Source organism: Mytilus californianus, unplaced genomic scaffold (assembly GCF_021869535.1).
Source record: "Mytilus californianus isolate M0D057914Y unplaced genomic scaffold, xbMytCali1.0.p SCAF_41, whole genome shotgun sequence".
Taxonomy (NCBI): domain Eukaryota; kingdom Metazoa; phylum Mollusca; class Bivalvia; order Mytilida; family Mytilidae; genus Mytilus; species Mytilus californianus.
The window spans coordinates 1,050,950-1,073,342 of record NW_026262692.1 but is presented as its reverse complement, the minus strand read 5'-3'; the positions used below and the strand labels follow the sequence as shown (position 1 = coordinate 1,073,342).

Below are 22,393 nucleotides of genomic sequence, written 5' to 3'. Positions count from 1 at the left end.
ATATCTTATTCAAACGGTAATGTTTGATATTAGTCAGTACTTTAAATAGACCAACAGTTTCTGATAACAAACAGAACAAATATCAGCATGCACGAATATCAGAAAATAAACAATAATACAACTAAAAGTAGCGATGGTTCCGGGCATTATTGCCTATACCGCAGGTCGCTTATGATTCGGAATTTGGAATAGATTGGTCGTTTATGTTACAATGACTTTACTTCTGTATTGCTATATTTTCTAAAGTCCTATACAGTATATCCACGTAAATATTATGATTTTATGTTTGTATTGCAGGTGCCGGTTGTCACGCTGTTTTCTCTAGAATTTTACGTGGACAACCAAATGTTCTACAGAAAAACAGGCAGTCGTCAGATAAAAACAAATCTAAATCTGGCGTACGAAACTTCGTTAGAAAATTCAAAAATGCAATGCGAAATATCAGAACGGAAATGGCCAATAGGGTCGAAGTCAAAACTGTGCAAGTTCCTGAAAAGGAAGTCAAAAGTTCGTTCACTTCAGCTCCAACATTAGAGAAAACACAAATTGTGCATAGAGAAGAAAAATGTAGGCAAGATGAACCTGATGCCATAACAGATGTTTCAAAATTAGACCATTATACGGTTCGAGAAGATATTTTAGAAGAAGTAAGAAAAGGTCGATACATTATCGAAATTGCCCCGTCTGATCTAATAGACTTTGGTGGACAGCGGTCATATGATATGACGCATCAATTATTCATTCAACATCGAGGTTCGTTCATCATTATGTTCAATGGGAGATATGAACTGAAAACACCTCTAACGGAATATCCCCAAGGTGATGTCACCTCGGAATGTAAGTACAGTCTAAGTAAAACGTAAAACAGTTATAATTACAGAAAAAAGACAATTGTACATTCATATCCCTTACATGTGTGTTAACCGTATGATATAAATGGCTGCAAATGAACAATTGGTTTTTTTAAGCTAATTACATGGTATGTTTTTTTCTAATTGTTGAAGGCCGCACGGTGTCCTCTAATTGTTTACATCTGTGTGATATGATCATTATGACAGTTGTCGCATACAATCATCTTACATTTCCTTGTTAATATTTATACCGAAATCGGTGAAATATGTATGAAATACCGTTTACTATGTGTGGATAAGAAGTATATGTCATTACGTAAAAATATAGCTTGTCTTACATCTAATATGAGTAAAAATGTTAGCTAGATCTTAATGTGTATATGAATAAAACGCAGAATCTACATATCCATGCAGTCGTAAGCTATATGTTTTCTAGTAGAAAATAATTGTTTGCAAATGTCTATTTCAGCATTAATCATGCATTGGATCAATTCAATTCTAACATACTGTCCAGAAGGGGATGATATAATGCCGATGGTTCTCTTTGCAGCAACACACAGTGATTGCTTCACTCCAGTATGTCGGTTTATTGTTTTGGTTTTGTTTTCTTTTATATATTGCCTATTTTCCTATTTATCTTTTTTTTAGACTATGTATTATTTTAGAAAAAAAACAAAATAAATAGGCGATTGACAATTAACTGCTTAATATTATTAGCAGGTGAATGCAGATATATAGACCGAATACGTTTAAATCAACTGAAGATACTAAAAAAACACTACAGGACAAACTTTATTTGACACACTACTTGCAAAAAATAGTACAATCACTATCTCTAAACTATAATTTTATTTAAAGTTATACATTATGCGAGTGATGTAATCGTGGGAATTTAGCCATATTTTTATGTTGAAATCCGAAAAGGAATTTTTTCAAATGATACATTGTAAACTCCCCATTTTCCTTTTGTTCTAGAACAAGTCCAGCAGTTTCTGCGTATTGCGTGTACATCTTCAAGTTGATATAATATTCTAATGATTACATTCCCTATTATGATTTTCCTAATGAAAGTTAAGATTGCTGTTGAACCAAATGATAGCAATGGGACATTTAGTTACGTCTAATTGACATTTTTAAGGAATATCTCATGATCTATTTTGGGACATCTGTGTCAGAAATGATGACGTAGAGTTACCACTAATTATGATATTGTTTGACAGTTACATGTATTATAGTATCATCAGCCCCAACTCCAGTACTTACAAATTGGCATCAAATACGGATTTTGTGTTATTAAAATTTGCTTTTACAAAATGTTGAAAATTATTAGAGATTAAGAAATATATCTCCCTCGTGCAAATTCCTGTTTCCACGCCCGATTTTGGATGTACTTCTTTGTACTTTTTGGTTTATAAGCTCTTCATTTTGTTTCACAAGTTTTTGATTTTCAATCACCTTGGCATCGAGCATCACTGAGGAGACATTTATTGTCGAAATGTGCGTCTGGTGCAGAACAATTGGTACCTTTTATGTAATTACCTTAACAACATTGAAATCACAACCTATATTGGGTAAGATTTGTACAAAAAGTTTATATTCTATGATTTGATCGCCTCTTTCTTTGTAAAGATCGGTTAAAATAGACTTAAATAATCGATAGGTATTTTTTTTTTTAATATTAAGGATTATACAGTTTACCCTATCATATATTCTTCTTCAGTATATTTGGTTGATATTTTTGTTCTTGCTAAAAAATTGTGTAAGCTTATGATTAATGTTTTGCAATATCAGGAATGGGATGTTGATTATTAGTGACGTTTCATTTTTCTTTTCCTGTTTATGAAGGAAGAAGCTCAAAACAGGAAAATGTATTTTACGAAAGAAATTACTGACCTGTTCCGAGAGCACGAACAAAGAAAACATATGTTCCTGGATACAGTATACTTCATCAATGGTACCAATAAGCATGACCCAGAGATCAAGGCTTTGACTCAGCAACTGGTCAGATTTGCAATGCAACAGTCGACATGGGGACAAAAAAGACCAATGGCATGGGTGCCATTAGAATTACATATAGATAATATGAGATCCCAGAATATCAATGTCATTACGAGAAATCAACTCGAGTACATTAATAGGCTAAATGAAGATCTGGCTCTAACAGGAGGGCAACTAGAAGATTTCCTTCGGAACCAAGATGCAACTGGTAAAGTAATGTACTACAAACAACCTGGCCTGGAAGGGTTCGTCATCATACATACACCAGCACTGGTCAACATTATGAGGTCATTCATCACGGATGAGATGTTCTGGCCAGACAATGCGGAGCTCAAAGAAATTCTCCAGAAACTAGTTCTTACCGGAAATATATACAAAAGTGATCTATGGAAACTTTGCGGGGACAAGACAACTTCAATCAATATTTGCCGACCGATGAACTTGCAGCTTTTGTGGCAAAGCTACTTATACACCTAGATATCGTTATCCAGTCGAAAGACAACACTTCAGCTTCTGGAGATGAGATACTCCTCGTTCCATGCATGGTGAAAAAAAGTCCTCCACCTGACTTCTTCTTACGTGGAACCAGCGATTCTAGCACAATCGTATTAGCATACGATCTAGCAATAACATCCATTCCATCTGCACTTGCCTTTAAGGTTATCGGTGCTGCATCAAATAACTTGCTTTTGAAAAAGGAAGATGGAAAGCAATGTCTTTTTCACAAAGCTGCGATTTTTATGGTGGATGACGACAATGAAATCAGAATGTATTTACAAGACAATCGCGTCATGGTGAACCTAGTAAACCGAACATCGTTACACTTCCTTTCACCTGACATAGCTGCAAGCGTACAAGAATGTCTAACTAAGACACTTAAGTCGTCTATAGCCTTCTACTATACAAGTAATGGAAAGCAGATTAATCCCAGGGAAGTTTCGAACAAGATCAAGATTGACGTAGGAGTAGTATGCAACAACTCAGTAGGTCCGGGTACACAGTTATCGTCCTTTGATTTTCGTTGTCCACGAATATAGTCCCTAGTGTGGACAGTGTGTTACTTGTCGATTTTTTTTATACCCCTTCCAGATTTATTTCTCCATGTTTTATGACTCAGATAGTAAGTAGGGGGGTGAAATGACACTGTAAAAAAATTTGGGTCATGAATTTTAAAGTAAAGTAGTGATTTGGTCCAGCTGAAAAATGTAAAAAATTAGCACTTCGGAAGCTGTCAAAAGATTTGAAGACCCCCTTAACATGAAATTGTCCATATTTTGAGTTAGAGCCGATGAAGTTTTCTATAATTTTGATATAATTGGTCCCAAAAGTAGTACAACACACTGTAAAAATATTATTGAGAAAGCGCAGGTGGGATTTTTTTAATTTTCATTTATTCTCTAAACAAGAAATGCACTACGAAATAACTGTGTACTCGGACCAGTATGTCTTCTAAACGTTAACGACTCTTCACACGGTTTCGAATGGACATGCACAGCTGGCAATAGAAATCATAAGAAGAAATATCCAATGTACTGGTTCTTTGATCAGGTAAGTTATATACTCAAATCAGTTCCGACGCTTAGTAAATTACTAAATAAATAATATGTCTTACCAAGATGTAATACTAAAAGGGGAGAGAATACTCTGCTTAACATTATATTAACATCCCAAGGATAGCAAGCAGAAGAAAATGATTGAAATATAATGAAATCGATATGCTTATCGCCCATTCGATATGGTCTTTTAATGTACCAGATTGTTACAGCGAACAGTTCGAGTAATTAGTAGAATTTCGAATGCCACAGGACTGTAATCGGCGACTGGGTAATTGAAATACAGGTGCACCTATTGTAACAATCAGTTTACAGGTGTCTATACGGTGCGAAAATATTTAACGCAAAATTCGAAAGTTTAGTGTCTTAATACGTTGGGAAACGACCAAGAAATGACAATGTAATAAGGTTTTAAGAAATTTGAAAATGCAATTTATATTCAATCCTGCTTGCTCGTTCCATCTGTCTGGACATGTCAATAAGAATTTCAAATATAATTACGTGTTTTTGAAAGTCCTCCCTGTGGCTACGTCATACCAAAATCTCGTTATAATCAAAGTAACATTTTCATTTTGTTAAAAATGCATGCATTTATTGGCTATTCAACTGCACAGTCAAGTGCCAGAAAATGTACATATACATTCTGTAGGTGTATATTATTATTATGATTACAAAACATGTAGATTGTTACCTCACTGATGTCTTCTTAATCAGAAGAACTTCAATTACGGTTGAACTATTCATTCAAAAAAGATAAAGACGTAAATTTGTAAATCAATAGCTTGGTAACTCTTTACATGCTTTATTTACGGGCATTTTTTCTGCACATTTTTACTAATATTTCATACGGTACACTTCAAGTCCATTGTCATCCGTTACGAAGCAAATATTGTCGGTCGAGTCGTTCGTCATGCAAATGCAGAATATATATTGATCAAATTATTGCTCAAGCTTCAACGCATCGTCACCGATAATGAATTTACCATCGACCATGATCAGATGATGACGGAAATACACCTACAGAATACATGTGTGTCTTTTTGTTATAGTCAGTGTTCCTTGATAAAACCTCCACTTCGTTACAGTAAGTCTACTGCATGAAGTGAGCCAGGACAACAGGCTTATATTGTAACATATTGGTCGGTTTATAACACTTCGGGTGTTTTTGTTCTTATTTGAATATGTAAATAGGATCCAATCTGTTTGCGACTCTGCACAATCGACATCCACTTATCGAAAAATGGTCACAATTTATGTGTGAGTAATGTATAGTGTGTACTCTCCTTGTAGTATAATCTCCTGGTCTCATGTATCATTAACGGATCTAAAAAAAAAAGTATTACTTCGCCTGTGGAGCTTCATTAATGACCGAATCGTTGATATACAACTAATAAGCCTTTTAAATTGTTAATTATCAAGTGATCAGGACAATTCGAGAAGGCATTGTTGCATACAATGTTAAGTACTTGTTAAGATGTCCATAACATTTATTCTTAAATACAAAAAAAGGATGGTATGTTCCATTAATATACGACATTAATAGCCAGATGCGATCGACAAAATCATTGTAGAAGACATGCATGTTACTGGTATGAGCTTTCCGTCTTCATATAGCAACATTAAAACAGTTCATGCAATGAGGAGAATGTATGTTGAAAGATTAAGGGATCGCGTTTTTACTAAGGATTCCCAATGATACATTTTTCTTTGTCGAAACAATAATTAATTCCTCCTTCTCTGTTTTTGACGATTGTTGTGATTTTTTAATATTTAAAACATCAATAAAATAACAACCAAACGTCCCCATAAACAAAATAAACTTCTAGTTCAACTTGCAATCTAACCAAATAAACAGCTGCATAATTGTATATCAAACTCAAAATTCAGAAAACAGTCTTAGAAAGCGTCGATAAATTGCATGTACACATAGGTTATAGAAAATGTACCGTTTAACCTATATGTTGAAAATAGTCTTTAAAAGCAGCAATAAGCTGCTTGCATACAGATGCTAATGTTGAAAACTGAAAAAAGTTTGAAATAAGACATTTGATAAAGAGATTTTTAACTTAACTGTTTTCTAAGATCTCAACTCATCCTGACAATATTCATAGCATACTTGTTTAAAAATTCCTTGATGAATTTAGAAATTATTGAGAATACAATGTTTTATCTTCCTTAAGTTAGAAAAAAAAAAACACTTTGAAACTTACATGTTGGTATAAAAATTATTTTGTGCAATTCAGAATCCCTTTTTATTAAAAGAAAATCAGATTGGGTGAACGTCATTCTGTCTGTTAAGGTTAATGTAGTTAAATAGTTTGTTGGGTGCTTTTGTTGATTACGTTATTATGTTGAAGATTATGTTGATAACATGTTTTTCGGGTGATTTTGTTGATTACGTTATTATGTTGAGGATTATGTTGTTAACATGTTTTTCGGGTGGTTTTGTTGATAACGTTATTATGTTGAGGATTATGTTGTTAACATGTTTTTCGGGTGATTTTGTTGATTACGTTATTATGTTGAGGATTATGTTGTCAACATGTTTTTCGGGTGATTTTGTTGATTACGTTATTATGTTGAGGATTATGTTGTTAACATGTTTCTCGGGTAATTTTGTTGATTACGTTATTATGTTGAGGTGTATGTTGTTAACATGTTTTTCGGGTGGTTTTGTTGATTACGTTATTATGTTGAGGATTATGTAGTTATCATGTTTTTCGGGTGGTTTTGTTGATTACGTTATTATGTTGAGGATTATGTTGTTAACATGTTTCTCGGGTGATTTTGTTGATTACGTTATTATGTTGAGGATTATGTTGTTAACATGTTTTTCGGGTGATTTTGTTGATAACGTTGTTATGTTGAGGATTATGTTGTAATCATGTTTTTCGGGTGATTTTGTTGATTACGTTATTATGTTGAGGATTATGTTGTCAACATGTTTTTCGGGTGATTTTGTTGATTACGTTATTATGTTGAGGATTATGTTGTTAACATGTTTTTCAGGTGATTTTGTTGATTACGTTATTATGTTGAGGATTATGTTGTTAACATGTTTTTCGGGTGATTTTGTTGATTACGTTATTATGTTGAGGATTATGTTGTTATTATGTTTTTCGGGTGATTTTGTTGATTACGTTATTATGTTGAGGATTATGTTGTTAACATGTTTTTCGGGTGATTTTGTTGATTACGTTATTATGTTGAGGATTATGTTGTTAACATGTTTGTTTGGAGCTTTTGTTGTGAACTTTATTCTGTTAAGGTAAGTGTGATGAACATGTTTGATGGGGGCTTGTATTGTGAACGTTGTTTTATTAAAGTCTATGTAGTTAACATGCTTGTTGGGGGGGGGGGGGGGTACTTTTGTTTTGAACGTTATTATGTTATTCTGTTAAGGTTTTTTCAGTCCTATTGCTGGGTTGTGAACGTTATTCTGTTAATTTTTTATAAGGTTTATGTAGTTAACATTATTTTTTTTTTTTTTTTTTTTTTTTTTTGTGAACGTTATTCTGTTAGGGTTAACGTGGTTAACATGTTTAACGGTGTTTTTTTTTTTTTTTTTTTTTTTTTTGGTGTTGTGAATGTTAGTCTGTTTATGTTTATTTAGTTAACAAGTTTGTTTGGGGCTTTCGTTGCGAACCTTATTCAGTTAAGGTTTATGTAATTAAAATGTTTGTTAGAGGCTTTTGTAGTGATACTACGTCGTTGTTTTTTTGTTAATTACGGGTGCATCGTCATGTGCATTCCTTGCCATTTCGGGGCCTTCAATAGCTGACGATACGGTATCGGTTTTTGTCATAGGTGAAAGCCGTACGGTGACCTATAGATGTTAATTTCTATTTCATTTGATCTCTGGTAGAGAATTGTCTCAATTATTCAACATCTTCTTATTCTTATATTCTGATTGCTGGTTTCTACTTTAGAATTATGTTTCAGTAATCCCATTGTGTTCTTTGACGTACGAATAAAATACATCAACATCATCAAATAAGAAGATCTTATGATTGCCAATGAGACGACTCTCTAGTCCAAATACTTGGGATGTATATAAAGCTACAAATAAGATCTGAATGTGTTGTCTGTAAAATTGTCCGAACATGAGTTTTCTACTTAACACCCGCTATTTAGTTTCTGTACATGTGTCTTTTACAGAAACAAAAAGAATGTCATCAAAGATGTACAGGTGAGTAGCTGCATTTTTTTCTTTTTAATATATCGAATACAAATAGATTAGTTTTTTTTTCTCAATCTGTGTTCAATTGGTGGTAATTTTGGGACAATATCAACGCCTGTTTTCAAAATATGTACAGTGTGTCAAAAACTACCTCATTTGTACTTTTGAACAGTTGATAACATAACATTTCAATGTTTATTTTAGGTCTAGACACTACAGAATTGAAAACAATTCCAAGCAACAAGCATCTTGTTAGATTAGCTTCCAAGTTTGGAATTACTTTATTTGGTGAATTCATCATTCACATGGGATTGGAAACACAGGAATATTGCAATATACAACACCAGTATGAAGCTAATGGAGTACATAGTGTTATGTTCATGGCATTGGTAAAATGTATGAAAGACATTGAAGCTAAACTGAAACGCCCATCGTTGAAACCCATTAGAGATGCTCTGATAGCAGTTAACTTGAACCATCATTTCCTATGCCAGGTAATGTGTTGTATAAAAAAATCAGCACCTCGCTGATTATATATGAGGTTTAATGTATCATGTATTCGTTGACTTACAAAATATATATTTATCATGTGTAGTGACATTTTTGACAATACTAAAACAATTGAGAAAAAAACAACTTGTTAACGTCAACTTTATTTTATCACATATAAAAAATGAGATCAATGGCCTTAGTGTCAATGAAACCTAACCGAATTCAACGATTTAATGAGCTAAATTAAAATATACATATTATGTGTTTCATACAGAGTTTAACATTCACGGGCCTACATTCTGTCGATATCTCTTGGTTGGTATTGCGCAATATCATGGTTAATGTGAGTTTTAATGAAATTTAAACAATAAATCCAATGGATGTTGGATGCGTATTGATTTAAATTAAAGTCAAAGCAAAAGAATGTTGTATATGTTCTTGTTTGCTTAGAACTAGCTGTTAGTAACTGAGAGTTCTCTTATGAATATGAAGTGTTTTAATACGTAATACATTTATATGTCATTTTTATAACTCAGCTGACATGTTTTATATGGTATCAACATTTGTTTGTAGATATTCAGGGAAGACACTAGCCTGAATGGTATGTTTTGTTTTTTTTTTTTGTAGTAGGATATTTTTGTTTGATCAATATTTTAGATTGTACATGCCTGTTTCTAGAATAACCTTTATTTGAACGTGAATGTTATATTTTTAACGTATCAGAATGCCAGTCAGGAAAAAAATTTGTTCCAGTATGTGCACAGCACAATGATCAAAAAAGTACTACTTAAAAGAGAGGCGAAAGATACCAAAGCGACATTCAAACCCATAAGTCGAAAATACACTGACAACGCCAAGGCTAAAAAATAAAAAGACCAACAGACAAACAATAGTACAAAAAAACACAACATAGAAACATTAAAGACTGGACAACACGAACCCCACCAAAAACTGGTAATGATATCAGATGCTCCATAAGGGTAAGCAGATCCTGCTCCACATATGTCACCCGTCGTGTTGCTCATGTTAGTACAAACCCAGTAATAATTCTAATTCGGTAGGTCATATTCGGGAAAGGGGGACGGGATTGAAGTTACGACATTAGGAACATAGTCGCTATCATCTGTAAATTCCTCATAAAGGCAACAGTAGTATACCGCTTTTCAAAAGTCATAAATCGATTGAGAGAAAACAAATCCGCGTTACAAACTAGAACCGAAGGAAACACATCAACTATAAGAGGGAAACAACGAAACAACATAAACACCGAAGTGCAACAAAATACAAACGCCAACAAACATAGAAACGGACTACTTGATAACAATTGTCATATTCCTGACTTGGTACAGGACATTTTAAGAAGAATGGTGGGTTGAACCTGGTTTTATGGCTAGCCATACTTCCCGCTTATATGGCAATATTAAAAAAATCGCTAAAATGACAATGCTACTAATTTTTACCAGTGAAAATCACTGATGCTCCAATAAAGACACTATTTCCAGATGAAAAGTTATTTCATTCGTGTTGCTCAAAACAATGTTTAGTTATTCAAATTCATGAGGAAAAACCATTAAGAAAATAGTTATTACGACTAATGTACAATGTAATGTTGATATCGGTGTGATCAACAAAATTATGACTGCATCTATAGAACTTACAACAAGTTGACTTTGACCTTATCATACATACATTTACAAAACAAGCCTTTTCTTCAGGTCTACTGAATTTAACTGCCAATTACCCACTTCACACTATGAATGAAGGATATTCAATGATGTAAATATTTAACTTGTTTGGTAAAATTTTCATTATTTTCGGTTTTACTAAACTTGTTCGTAAGCTTAATAAGCTAAACATTTTCTTTTAGCGTTTTGTTTGATAGTTGCTGTTTTTAAATATTCAGTAATAACAAGATATAGCTTTTTATCAGAAAGTGATTGTCTAAATTTGCAATAATGCGTTTACAGATATCTGTTTGTATGTTAAAATTAATGAAAATCACAAAGGTAAATGAACAATAACTTATCAAGGGAAAAGCATTGGTTTAATTATTACTTTAGATGTGTCTGAAAGCCGTCTGCAAAGCACTGTTGATGATGATGTTTTAACAGAGCTACCAAAACATATTGGCAATTGTGTTTTACACCTCGGAATAGAATTGGGACTTACTGTAGAAGATATAGAGGCAACCATGTACAATTACCCAAAAGATATGTACAGCCAAATTGCATCTGTACTACGCATATGGAAAACCTCAAGTCAGACTCCAACAGTTTTTGCTCTTATGAAGGCACTGCAGCATGTAAAATCAGGTGGACTGACTTATCTATGTCAAAGGTACAACGTTTGTACTGAGGACTGAGTCATGTCCTGACTCATTGGAGTGACAAAGCACTTTAGTCTGTATGTCATGTGTTTGTCATGTTTGTAATACTAATATGAAAAATAATACATAATATAATCTTTTTTTTTTATTTAATTAAGCTTATATTTTCATCATTGAACAATCTGCGCTTGTAACTTCCCTTTAGTTAGTTTTTGGCCATCTAGCTCCTCGAATGTTAAAGTATTTATGCATCAGTATCTTTTAAATGTTATGGGATATTGACTGTTCAGGATAGGAGTTAATAAAAAAAAAGCTTCGATCGCATCAAAATTTTTAAATATTATTTTCATTTTGTAGAATTTTGCTAGACGCCTAACTTATATATTATATATTATCTTTCATTGTACATGCTTTATAGATAGTTGTTACTTTCTTTCAAAGATAAGAATCCTTTTCTGAATGATAACTCATATGCATCCACAACATGAACTATAAGTGATCAACACTGTGTCTACGAATGTTTCGTGAAGAAAAAGAGAACAAAAACAGATTTTGTTTGATATTTAAAAATAGTTCCTCTTGTTTACATTTGTACGGTTTGTCTATGAGCCTTTACACAATCTTGCCGTTCTTATACAACAGAAACGTATCGATGTCCGTGTCGAAATATAAAATAAACTTGTGTATTAATTTATTGTTATTGAACAAATGCAGACATGTACGAATAGATAATCATGATTGTTCTTGTTCAATTCTAATTTGTGTGGGTTTATTTGTATTTTTTGTTTTGCTTTCTGTGCCCATGAACTCAAAACATGTAATGTCATCCTCACTAAGATACGAAAACAACAAATAAAAACAAATAAAAACAAAACGTAAGATTGAAAAAAAGAAACGAAGAAACGAAGCTTAATTTGCTTTTTGAAATGAGCACAAATCAAACAATGAAGGAAGACAGAACAGTATCTTTAAAAAAAATAATATATTGGTCTTGTTATGTGGTTACCTATTGCTGTATACTGTAGATTGTCACCGAACAGCTATATACATATTTTTTTCTCATTTGTTCGCACTGATATCAAAAAAGAAGATGTGGTGTGATCGCCAATGAGACAACTCTATTGATATGCTTATTTCCTTATATGTAAAACAAGTACTTTTCATTCATTGCATCACAATACATTTGCTTATTTGGTTGCATTACTTATTTAATGCGATTTATTTTATTGATGTCCAGTGTTTTTTTTTTTTTTTTTTTTTTTTTATAGAAGATTATACTTTGTTGTTTTATTAGTTTCATAATGTTTTGCTTTTGCTTAGGCTTATTTATACTATTTCTTAAAATAAAAGATTGCATACAATCATACGATGCTGTGTTTTATTACTTTTTGTTTAATGGGGCTTTTTTACCAATCAGACAACCTCACGTATGGTTGATGTGTGGATTTATCTGATAAAAGCTAGAGTTTCCAGCTTTTTTTTCAACTAAAAATTATAAGATGTAAAAAAAAAAATATTCGGAAACTCAGGAAAAAAGACGAAACAATATTTTATGAGATACATCTAACAAGAAAGATATTGAACAATTGATAACAAATAGAACGGTTAAAATCATCCTTAACAATTTTACAAACACTTCATTGATCTCTGACTATAATTGAATATTTGTGTCACGGGTAATCATGGATAGCTGGAATTTGCTCCTGTTTCCCCTTTTGAACTTATTTCCACATTTGCCTTAGCATACGAATTTTACCACGTGTGCAATGATACTCTTCCGAATCATCTGAGATCACTACCCTTTTTTTGTTGTTTGGGCCAATTCGTTGAATTTCTGTGCTGTTTTTAATTTTAATTTCTTTTTTGTTATTTTTTTTTTCAATTCGATAGGACAATTTTACGTGCATGTCTACTATAAAGAAAATTTTTATAACAAAAATACCAAACTCTAAGGAAAATGCATAACGAAAGGTTATCTTATCGAATGTCAACGTAAAAAGCTCAAACACATCAAACGATTGGAAAACAACAATTATATTCCTGACTTGGTACACGCATTGCCTTATGTCGAAAATGGCGGATTACACCAGGTTTTATAGCTAGCCAAACCTCTCATTTATATGACATTCGCATAGACTTCCAATATATTGACAACAATGTGTGAAAAAAAAAGAAAATCGATCGAAAGTAAACATGGTTAATTGATCATTAATAAAGACTACCTGATATAATCATGCTAATAAATTCACAACAAATTGAACCAAACTTAACATTAAAGTATTTTATTCGTCTCTTAAATTCTATTTTTTTCTTCCCAATGTTCATATGTATCCAAATCTTAAGGACTGGTGAGCAGCAGACTACTTTTTCATACAGCGCTATCTGTGAATAGAATACAAAGTTGATAAATTTGTTGCGTCTGGTACTTTTGTATGGATTGTTCTTCGTCGTGAACACCTAAAATATAACACACAATTGAAAGCCAATGGTGTATAGATACTTGAATTCTTAAAGACATGCATGAGATAATGAGACCTACACTCAATCGTCAAATCCACCAAAGATAAATAATATGTAACAGTAGTTTACCGATGTCTACATCTAATGCCTCTATACAGATAATTTAAGGATGAAACAAAACATGAAGGAATCGGACGGGTACGCATCTTCTGTTATGCTTGTATACACATTCCGTATACACACTTAACTGAAGTGTAACAATCAGACACTTTACAGAGCAGACGACTAATCTGGCATCGAACAATCGAGGACCAGACAAAAAACATTTCACTAGTAGGTTTAGACACAGATACTTAATATCCATCAACTTATTTGAGGAAGATACAAAATTAAAATAATACTGTATCAAGGTATTGCCTCCGAATCGCTTTTCTGGATTTATTAATAACAGGAAAGCTCAAACCAAAACATTTGAAGGCGAATGATGAATAAATATCTGGATACGTGAATAGCTATATGACAACTAAAAGGGAGAAACAAAACTAAAATACAAACTTGAAGAGAAACAGACAAAACCATGAAAATATAAAAACGACGACAACACAAACTACAGTTTAAAAAACACTATATACAAAATAAAGATTAGCCATCAGGAGCCCCGCCATAAACCCGGGTCTGTTTTCAGTTGTTCCCGAATGAACGAGTGCCAGGACATCATCAATATATATGAAAGTAAAATTGGATAACGGCAAGATGCATCTTTTGAAAAAGGGTTTTACATTAATTATGTGCCTTATGAGTACAAACAAGTCAGCAAGTAGTTCAAAATAAGTATCAAACGAATACCGACTGTTCGTTAAAATATAAATTTACCTTTTCTTTTTCTTTTATTTCATCAACGGCGAGTGCAAATGAGGAATATTTTGAATCATGTTAGTACCGCAATTCTGACTTCTGAGCTGAGCCGAGCTACTCTAAAAGCACTTGGTTTATCCCACTGCTATGGGACGTTCTTTCAACGAAGGAATCATTAGAAAGCACTGTGGTGTGTATTTTGTGGAATTTAGCCTGTAATGTTTGACAACTTGACATACATGTATCAACAGAAAAAAGCTAAAGTAACCTTTTTGACAATATAACTTGATCTCAACCTTCTTTCTCAAAAATGAGAAATGAAAAAATCGTTTAGGTTATTTGTTCAAATGGAAAAATTTAACTCGTACTAGGATCAACTCGCACTACTACAATCTATGGTCAACTTGTACCATGTCATGTATGTCTAATGAACCTATCCAGAATGAAACCTCTTCACTGAGTAAAGAGGTCGATCGAACCCTCGCAAAAATGTTAAACCTCGCAATTTTCTTAATATGTCGGTCCAACTTGATGTGATCAAGTGATTGTCGTTGATTCCGATGACATTTTTGTTTTTCGTTTAATGCCATTAGCTAACATCAGCCCATAAGTTTTCCTTTTATAAATGTTTCACATATCTTGAATCCAGGGACCTCTTATAATTTATACGGTATAGTTTCTGTTAAATATCGAAGGTCATAAAGTGGTTAAGATCTTTGTCCCTTTGTTCATTGTAGATAATTATTCATTGTAAGTAATACCCGATCTGCTCATTTTCACATGATGTGAGGTGGTCATGATTTTCTAGAATGATGATTACAGTGATATTCTTTGCTCTATCTAAGTAACATGGTTTTCCTTTCCATTGTTTCATGTTGTTGAATATTCAATATTGTTGCGCTTTGCTTACAAATGAAATGGAATCATTAAGGCATGTGTATATAACCATTACTTTTTTTTAGCTAATCATCAATTATAATATTTGTAATTTGAATACAATTATGATCTAAGGTCGTATCTCCCGCAGGACAGGTAAAAATATTTTTTGCTGATCACTGTTGGTCATTTTGGTTTCATGCTCTCAAAACATTGATATTTTATCTAATGAATTTGTTTTGTATTGTTACGGCCAGAAATCACCTTTAAATTGTAGCCAACAAGAAACACAAATCAATAATAACATTTAACAAGATTTATTATACACAAGTTTACAAGAAGTAATACACAAATAGAAATGTTAACTTAACTGTCAAAATATATGTCCGATCTTTTGTCTTTTCTTTATCCGGAATTCTTCTCGGGAATCCAAACAGAATATTACGTCCAATAGGTCACAATCTAGTATGATGGTGTTCGTAAATAAAAGTTTCAATCCAATTGAGAGAACTTCTGAGAATATTAATGTCTATATCTGAATGTTAACTTAAATGTCTGTATATATATAGTTGTCACGGAAATCTCTAGAACACTGTAGAAGGGAAACTCCTACAAAACTGTAAAACGGAATCTTCTAGAACAGTGTGAGAAGTTTCAATTACGCATCTTTTATAATGATCATTCTTGAATCGTTATTTAAGTCAAATAGAAAGTTCTAATCATTCCATCAGTCTCTATGATTGTTCCAGTGATTTCTAAACTGCACAGTTATAGCATCATTTTGTAAACAACTATAAGGCTACACAGAACAAATTTGACCAACTAAATGAATATGATAGTTACAGTATCATAACACCTCCCCCCTTAAAAAAGTTTGAGTGTAACAAAAACTTTTCATGAATAATATGTACAAAAATACATAGTATGTATACAGTGTTTTCATAAGATCTAGATAAAGCATCTGCTATTACATTATCTTTACCTTTAATATGTTTTACAATAACATCATATTCCTGTAACAATAAACTCCACTTAGTCACCCTCTGGTTCTTGTTTCTCATTTTATGTATGAAGGTGATAGGATTATGATCAGTATAAACCAGAATAGGATGCAGAGTGGGATTTAAATATACATCAAAATGTTGAAGTACAGACAACAGTGTAAAACACTCTTTTTCAATAGTTGAATAATTTTTCTGATGTTTATATAATTTCTTAGAAAAATATGATATAGGTTTCTCAACATTATTATCTGTTTCTTGATATAAAACGGCTCCAACTCCTACATCACTTGCATCAACGGCAAGTTTGAATTGTTTCTCAAAGTCTGGAGTGATCAGAACTGGACTATTAAATAAAGGTGATTTGCTGTTTTCAAAAGCGTTTTGACAATTATCACTCCAGATTAAATTAGAATCTTTCCGTAAAAGATGAGTCAATGGTTGAACAACAGTAGCAAAATTTGAACAGAATTTCCTGTAAAATCCAATCATGCCTAAATATCTCATAAGTTGTTTTTATTTGTAGGTGGAGGAAATTAGGTAATTGCATCAACTTTAGCCATGATATGTTTCACTTGACCTTGGCCAACTATGTGCCCTAAATAATCAAAAGTGGCCTGCCAAATTCACTTTTACCAAGATTAACAGTAAAATTTGATTGTGACAATTTATCAAAAGTATCATATAAATGTGTTAAGTGCTCTTCCCAACTATCACTAATTACAATAAGATAATCAATATAAGCATAACAACAGTCTAAATCTTTTATAACATCATTAATCATTCTTTGAAATGTAGCTGGTGCACTTTTCATACCAAATTTCATGACAGTATATTGCAATAAGCCTTCTGGTGTTACAAAAGCTGCTATTTCACGAGCTCTGTGTGTCAATGGTACTTGCCAGTAGCCTTTCAATAAATCAAATTTGCTCACAAATTTTGCTTAGTCAATGTTATAAATGCAGTCGTCTATCCTTGGAATCGGATAGGAATCAGATTATGAAACTGAATTCATTTTTCTAATATCAGTTACGAAACGAAAGGTTTTATCTGGTTTTGGTGAATTCATCATTCACATGGGATTGGAAACACAGGAATATTGCAATATACAACACCAGTATGAAGCTAATGGAGTACATAGTGTTATGTTCATGGCATTGGTAAAATGTATGAAAGACATTGAAGCTAAACTGAAACGCCCATCGTTGAAACCCATTAGAGATGCTCTGATAGCAGTTAACTTGAACCATCATTTCCTATGCCAGGTAATGTGTTGTATAAAAAAATCAGCACCTCGCTGATTATATATGAGGTTTAATGTATCATGTATTCGTTGACTTACAAAATATATATTTATCATGTGTAGTGACATTTTTGACAATACTAAAACAATTGAGAAAAAAACAACTTGTTAACGTCAACTTTATTTTATCACATATAAAAAATGAGATCAATGGCCTTAGTGTCAATGAAACCTAACCGAATTCAACGATTTAATGAGCTAAATTAAAATATACATATTATGTGTTTCATACAGAGTTTAACATTCACGGGCCTACATTCTGGCGATATCTCTTGGTTGGTATTGCGCAATATCATGGTTAATGTGAGTTTTAATGAAATTTAAACAATAAATCCAATGGATGTTGGATGCGTATTGATTTAAATTAAAGTCAAAGCAAAAGAATGTTGTATATGTTCTTGTTTGCTTAGAACTAGCTGTTAGTAACTGAGAGTTCTCTTATGAATATGAAGTGTTTTAATACGTAATACATTTATATGTCATTTTTATAACTCAGCTGACATGTTTTATATGGTATCAACATTTGTTTGTAGATATTCAGGGAAGACACTAGCCTGAATGGTATGTTTTGTTTTTTTTTTTTGTAGTTGGATATTTTTGTTTGATCAATATTTTAGATTGTACATGCCTGTTTCTAGAATAACCTTTATTTGAACGTGAATGTTATATTTTTAACGTATCAGAATGCCAGTCAGGAAAAAAAAATGTTCCAGTATGTGCACAGCACAATGATCAAAAAAGTACTACTTAAAAGAGAGGCGAAAGATACCAAAGCGACATTCAAACCCATAAGTCGAAAATACACTGACAACGCCAAGGCTAAAAAATAAAAAGACCAACAGACAAACAATAGTACAAAAAAACACAACATAGAAACATTAAAGACTGGACAACACGAACCCCACCAAAAACTGGTAATGATATCAGATGCTCCATAAGGGTAAGCAGATCCTGCTCCACATATGTCACCCGTCGTGTTGCTCATGTTAGTACAAACCCAGTAATAATTCTAATTCGGTAGGTCATATTCGGGAAAGGGGGACGGGATTGAAGTTACGACATTAAGAACATAGTCGCTATCATCTGTAAATTCCTCATAAAGGCAACAGTAGTATACCGCTTTTCAAAAGTCATAAATCGATTGAGAGAAAACAAATCCGCGTTACAAACTAGAACCGAAGGAAACACATCAACTATAAGAGGGAAACAACGAAACAAAATAAACACCGAAGTGCAACAAAATACAAACGCCAACAAACATAGAAACGGACTACTTGATAACAATTGTCATATTCCTGACTTGGTACAGGACATTTTAAGAAGAATGGTGGGTTGAACCTGGTTTTCTGGCTAGCCATACTTCCCGCTTATATGGCAATATTAAAAAAATCGCTAAAATGACAATGCTACTAATTTTTACCAATGAAAATCACTGATGCTCCAATAAAGACACTATTTCCAGATGAAAAGTTATTTCATTCGTGTTGCTCAAAACAATGTTTAGTTATTCAAATTCATGAGGAAAAACCATTAAGAAAATAGTTATTACGACTAATGTACAATGTAATGTTGATATCGGTGTGATCAACAAAATTATGACTGCATCTATAGAACTTACAACAAGTTGACTTTGACCTTATCATACATACATTTACAAAACAAGCCTTTTCTTCAGGTCTACTGAATTTAACTGCCAATTACCCACTTCACACTATGAATGAAGGATATTCAATGATGTAAATATTTAACTTGTTTGGTAAAATTTTCATTATTTTCGGTTTTACTAAACTTGTTCGTAAGCTTAATAAGCTAAACATTTTCTTTTAGCGTTTTGTTTGATAGTTGCTGTTTTTAAATATTCAGTAATAACAAGATATAGCTTTTTATCAGAAAGTGATTGTCTAAATTTGCAATAATGCGTTTACAGATATCTGTTTGTATGTTAAAATTAATGAAAATCACAAAGGTAAATGAACAATAACTTATCAAGGGAAAAGCATTGGTTTAATTATTACTTTAGATGTGTCTGAAATCCGTCTGCAAAGCACTGTTGATGATGATGTTTTAACAGAGCTACCAAAACATATTGGCAATTGTGTTATACACCTCGGAATAGAATTGGGACTTACTGTAGAAGATATAGAGGCAACCATGTACAATTACCCAAAAGATATGTACAGCCAAATTGCATCTGTACTACGCATATGGAAAACCTCAAGTCAGACTCCAACAGTTTTTGCTCTTATGAAGGCACTGCAGCATGTAAAATCTGGTGGACTGACTTATCTATGTCAAAGGTACAACGTTTGTACTGAGGACTGAGTCATGTCCTGACTCATTGGAGTGACAAAGCACTTTAGTCTGTATGTCATGTGTTTGTCATGTTTGTAATACTAATATGAAAAATAATACATAATATAATCTTTTTTTTTTATTTAATTAAGCTTATATTTTCATCATTGAACAATCTGCGCTTGTGACTTCCCTTTAGTTAGTTTTTGGCCATCTAGCTCCTCGAATGTTAAAGTATTTATGCATCAGTATCTTTTAAATGTTATGGGATATTGACTGTTCAGGATAGGAGTTAATAAAAAAAAAGCTTCGATCGCATCAAAATTTTTAAATATTATTTTCATTTTGTAGAATTTTGCTAGACGCCTAACTTATATATTATATATTATCTTTCATTGTACATGCTTTATAGATAGTTGTTACTTTCTTTCAAAGATAAGAATCCTTTTCTGAATGATAACTCATATGCATCCACAACATGAACTATAAGTGATCAACACTGTGTCTACGAATGTTTCGTGAAGAAAAAGAAAACAAAAACAGATTTTGTTTGATATTTAAAAATAGTTCCTCTTGTTTACATTTGTACGGTTTGTCTATGAGCCTTTACACAATCTTGCCGTTCTTATACAACCGAAACGTATCGATGTCCGTGTCGAAATATAAAATAAACTTGTGTATTAATTTATTGTTATTGAACAAATGCAGACATGTACGAATAGATAATCATGATTGTTCTTGTTCAACTCTAATTTGTGTGGGTTTATTTGTATTTTTTGTTTTGCTTTCTGTGCCCATGAACTCAAAACATGTAATGTCATCCTCACTAAGATACGAAAACAACAAATAAAAACAAATAAAAACAAAACGTAAGATTGAAAAAAAGAAACGAAGAAACGAAGCTTAATTTGCTTTTTGAAATGAGCACAAATCAAACAATGAAGGAAGACAGAACAGTATCTTTAAAAAAAATAATATATTGGTCTTGTTATGTGGTTACCTATTGCTGTATACTGTAGATTGTCACCGAACAGCTATATACATATTATTTTCTCATTTGTTCGCACTGATATCAAAAAAGAAGATGTGGTGTGATCGCCAATGAGACAACTCTATTGATATGCTTATTTCCTTATATGTAAAACAAGTACTTTTCATTCATTGCATCACAATACATTTGCTTATTTGAGTGCATTACTTATTTAATGCGATTTATTTTATTGATGTCCAGTGTTTTTTTTTTTTTTTTTTTTTTTTTTTTTTTATAGAAGATTATACTTTGTTGTTTTATTAGTTTCATAATGTTTTGCTTTTGCTTAGGCTTATTTATACTATTTCTTAAAATAAAAGATTGCATACAATCATACGATGCTGTGTTTTATTACTTTGTGTTTAATGGGGCTTTTTTACCAATCAGACAACCTCACGTATGGTTGATGTGTGGATTTATCTGATAAAAGCTAGAGTTTCCAGCTTTTTTTTCAACTAAAAATTATAAGATGTAAAAAAAAAAATATTCGGAAACTCAGGAAAAAAGACGAAACAATATTTTATGAGATACATCTAACAAGAAAGATATTGAACAATTGATAACAAATAGAACGGTTAAAATCATCCTTAACAATTTTACAAACACTTCATTGATCTCTGACTATAATTGAATATTTGTGTCACGGGTAATCATGGATAGCTGGAATTTGCTCCTGTTTCCCCTTTTGAACTTATTTCCACATTTGCCTTAGCATACGAATTTTACCACGTGTGCAATGATACTCTTCCGAATCATCTGAGATCACTACCCTTTTATTTGTTGTTTGGGCCAATTCGTTGAATTTCTGTGCTGTTTTTAATTTTAATTTCTTTTTTGTTATTTTTTTTTCAATTCGATAGGACAATTTTACGTGCATGTCTACTATAAAGAAAATTTTATAACAAAAATACCAAACTCTAAGGAAAATGCATAACGAAAGGTTATCTTATCGAATGTCAACGTAAAAAGCTCAAACACATCAAACGATTGGAAAACAACAATTATATTCCTGACTTGGTACACGCATTGCCTTATGTCGAAAATGGCGGATTACACCAGGTTTTATAGCTAGCCAAACCTCTCATTTATATGACATTCGCATAGACTTCCAATATATTGACAACAATGTGTGAAAAAAAAAGAAAATCGATCGAAAGTAAACATGGTTAATTGATC

General features: G+C 32.3%; 2 protein-coding genes across 9 annotated transcripts in view; both read left to right on the top strand.

Moving 5' to 3' along the window:
- The first annotated feature begins 485 nt into the window (after positions 1–485).
- On the top strand, positions 486–3,326 carry LOC127699790 (uncharacterized). Its single transcript, XM_052203135.1, has 3 exons — positions 486–837; positions 1,321–1,427; positions 2,697–3,326. The coding sequence occupies exons 1-3, from the start codon at positions 723–725 to the stop codon at positions 3,324–3,326; spliced, it is 852 nt and encodes a 283-aa protein (XP_052059095.1). The 5' UTR covers positions 486–722.
- Positions 3,327–4,293: 967 nt separating this feature from the next.
- LOC127699810 (uncharacterized) overlaps positions 4,294–22,393 on the top strand; it is a 33,703-nt gene continuing 15,603 nt past the window's right edge. For 3 of the 8 annotated variants that reach the window (XM_052203177.1, XM_052203176.1, XM_052203175.1), the window contains exons 1-3: positions 4,294–4,397; positions 8,561–8,591; positions 8,787–9,076. In XM_052203177.1, coding sequence (XP_052059137.1) covers positions 4,377–4,397; positions 8,561–8,591; positions 8,787–9,076 — 342 coding nt within the window. In that variant the 5' untranslated portion in view covers positions 4,294–4,376. Of the gene's footprint in view, positions 4,398–8,560; positions 8,592–8,786; positions 9,077–9,647; positions 9,676–18,428; positions 18,457–19,915; positions 20,713–22,393 lie in introns of those variants that run through there. The other 5 variants (XM_052203174.1, XM_052203172.1, XM_052203173.1 and 2 more) reach the window with 3 other exon arrangements.

What these genes read in the sequence shown, in the direction of transcription:
- LOC127699790 (XM_052203135.1), top strand. Translation starts at nt 723, where the DNA reads ATGACGCATCAATTATTCATTCAACATCGAGGTTCGTTCATCATTATG. An exon ending in AGGTGATGTCACCTCGGAAT is followed by an intron (nt 838 to 1,320) that starts GTAAGTACAGTC and finishes TGTCTATTTCAG; the next exon opens with CATTAATCATGCATTGGATC. An exon ending in ACAGTGATTGCTTCACTCCA is followed by an intron (nt 1,428 to 2,696) that starts GTATGTCGGTTT and finishes CTGTTTATGAAG; the next exon opens with GAAGAAGCTCAAAACAGGAA.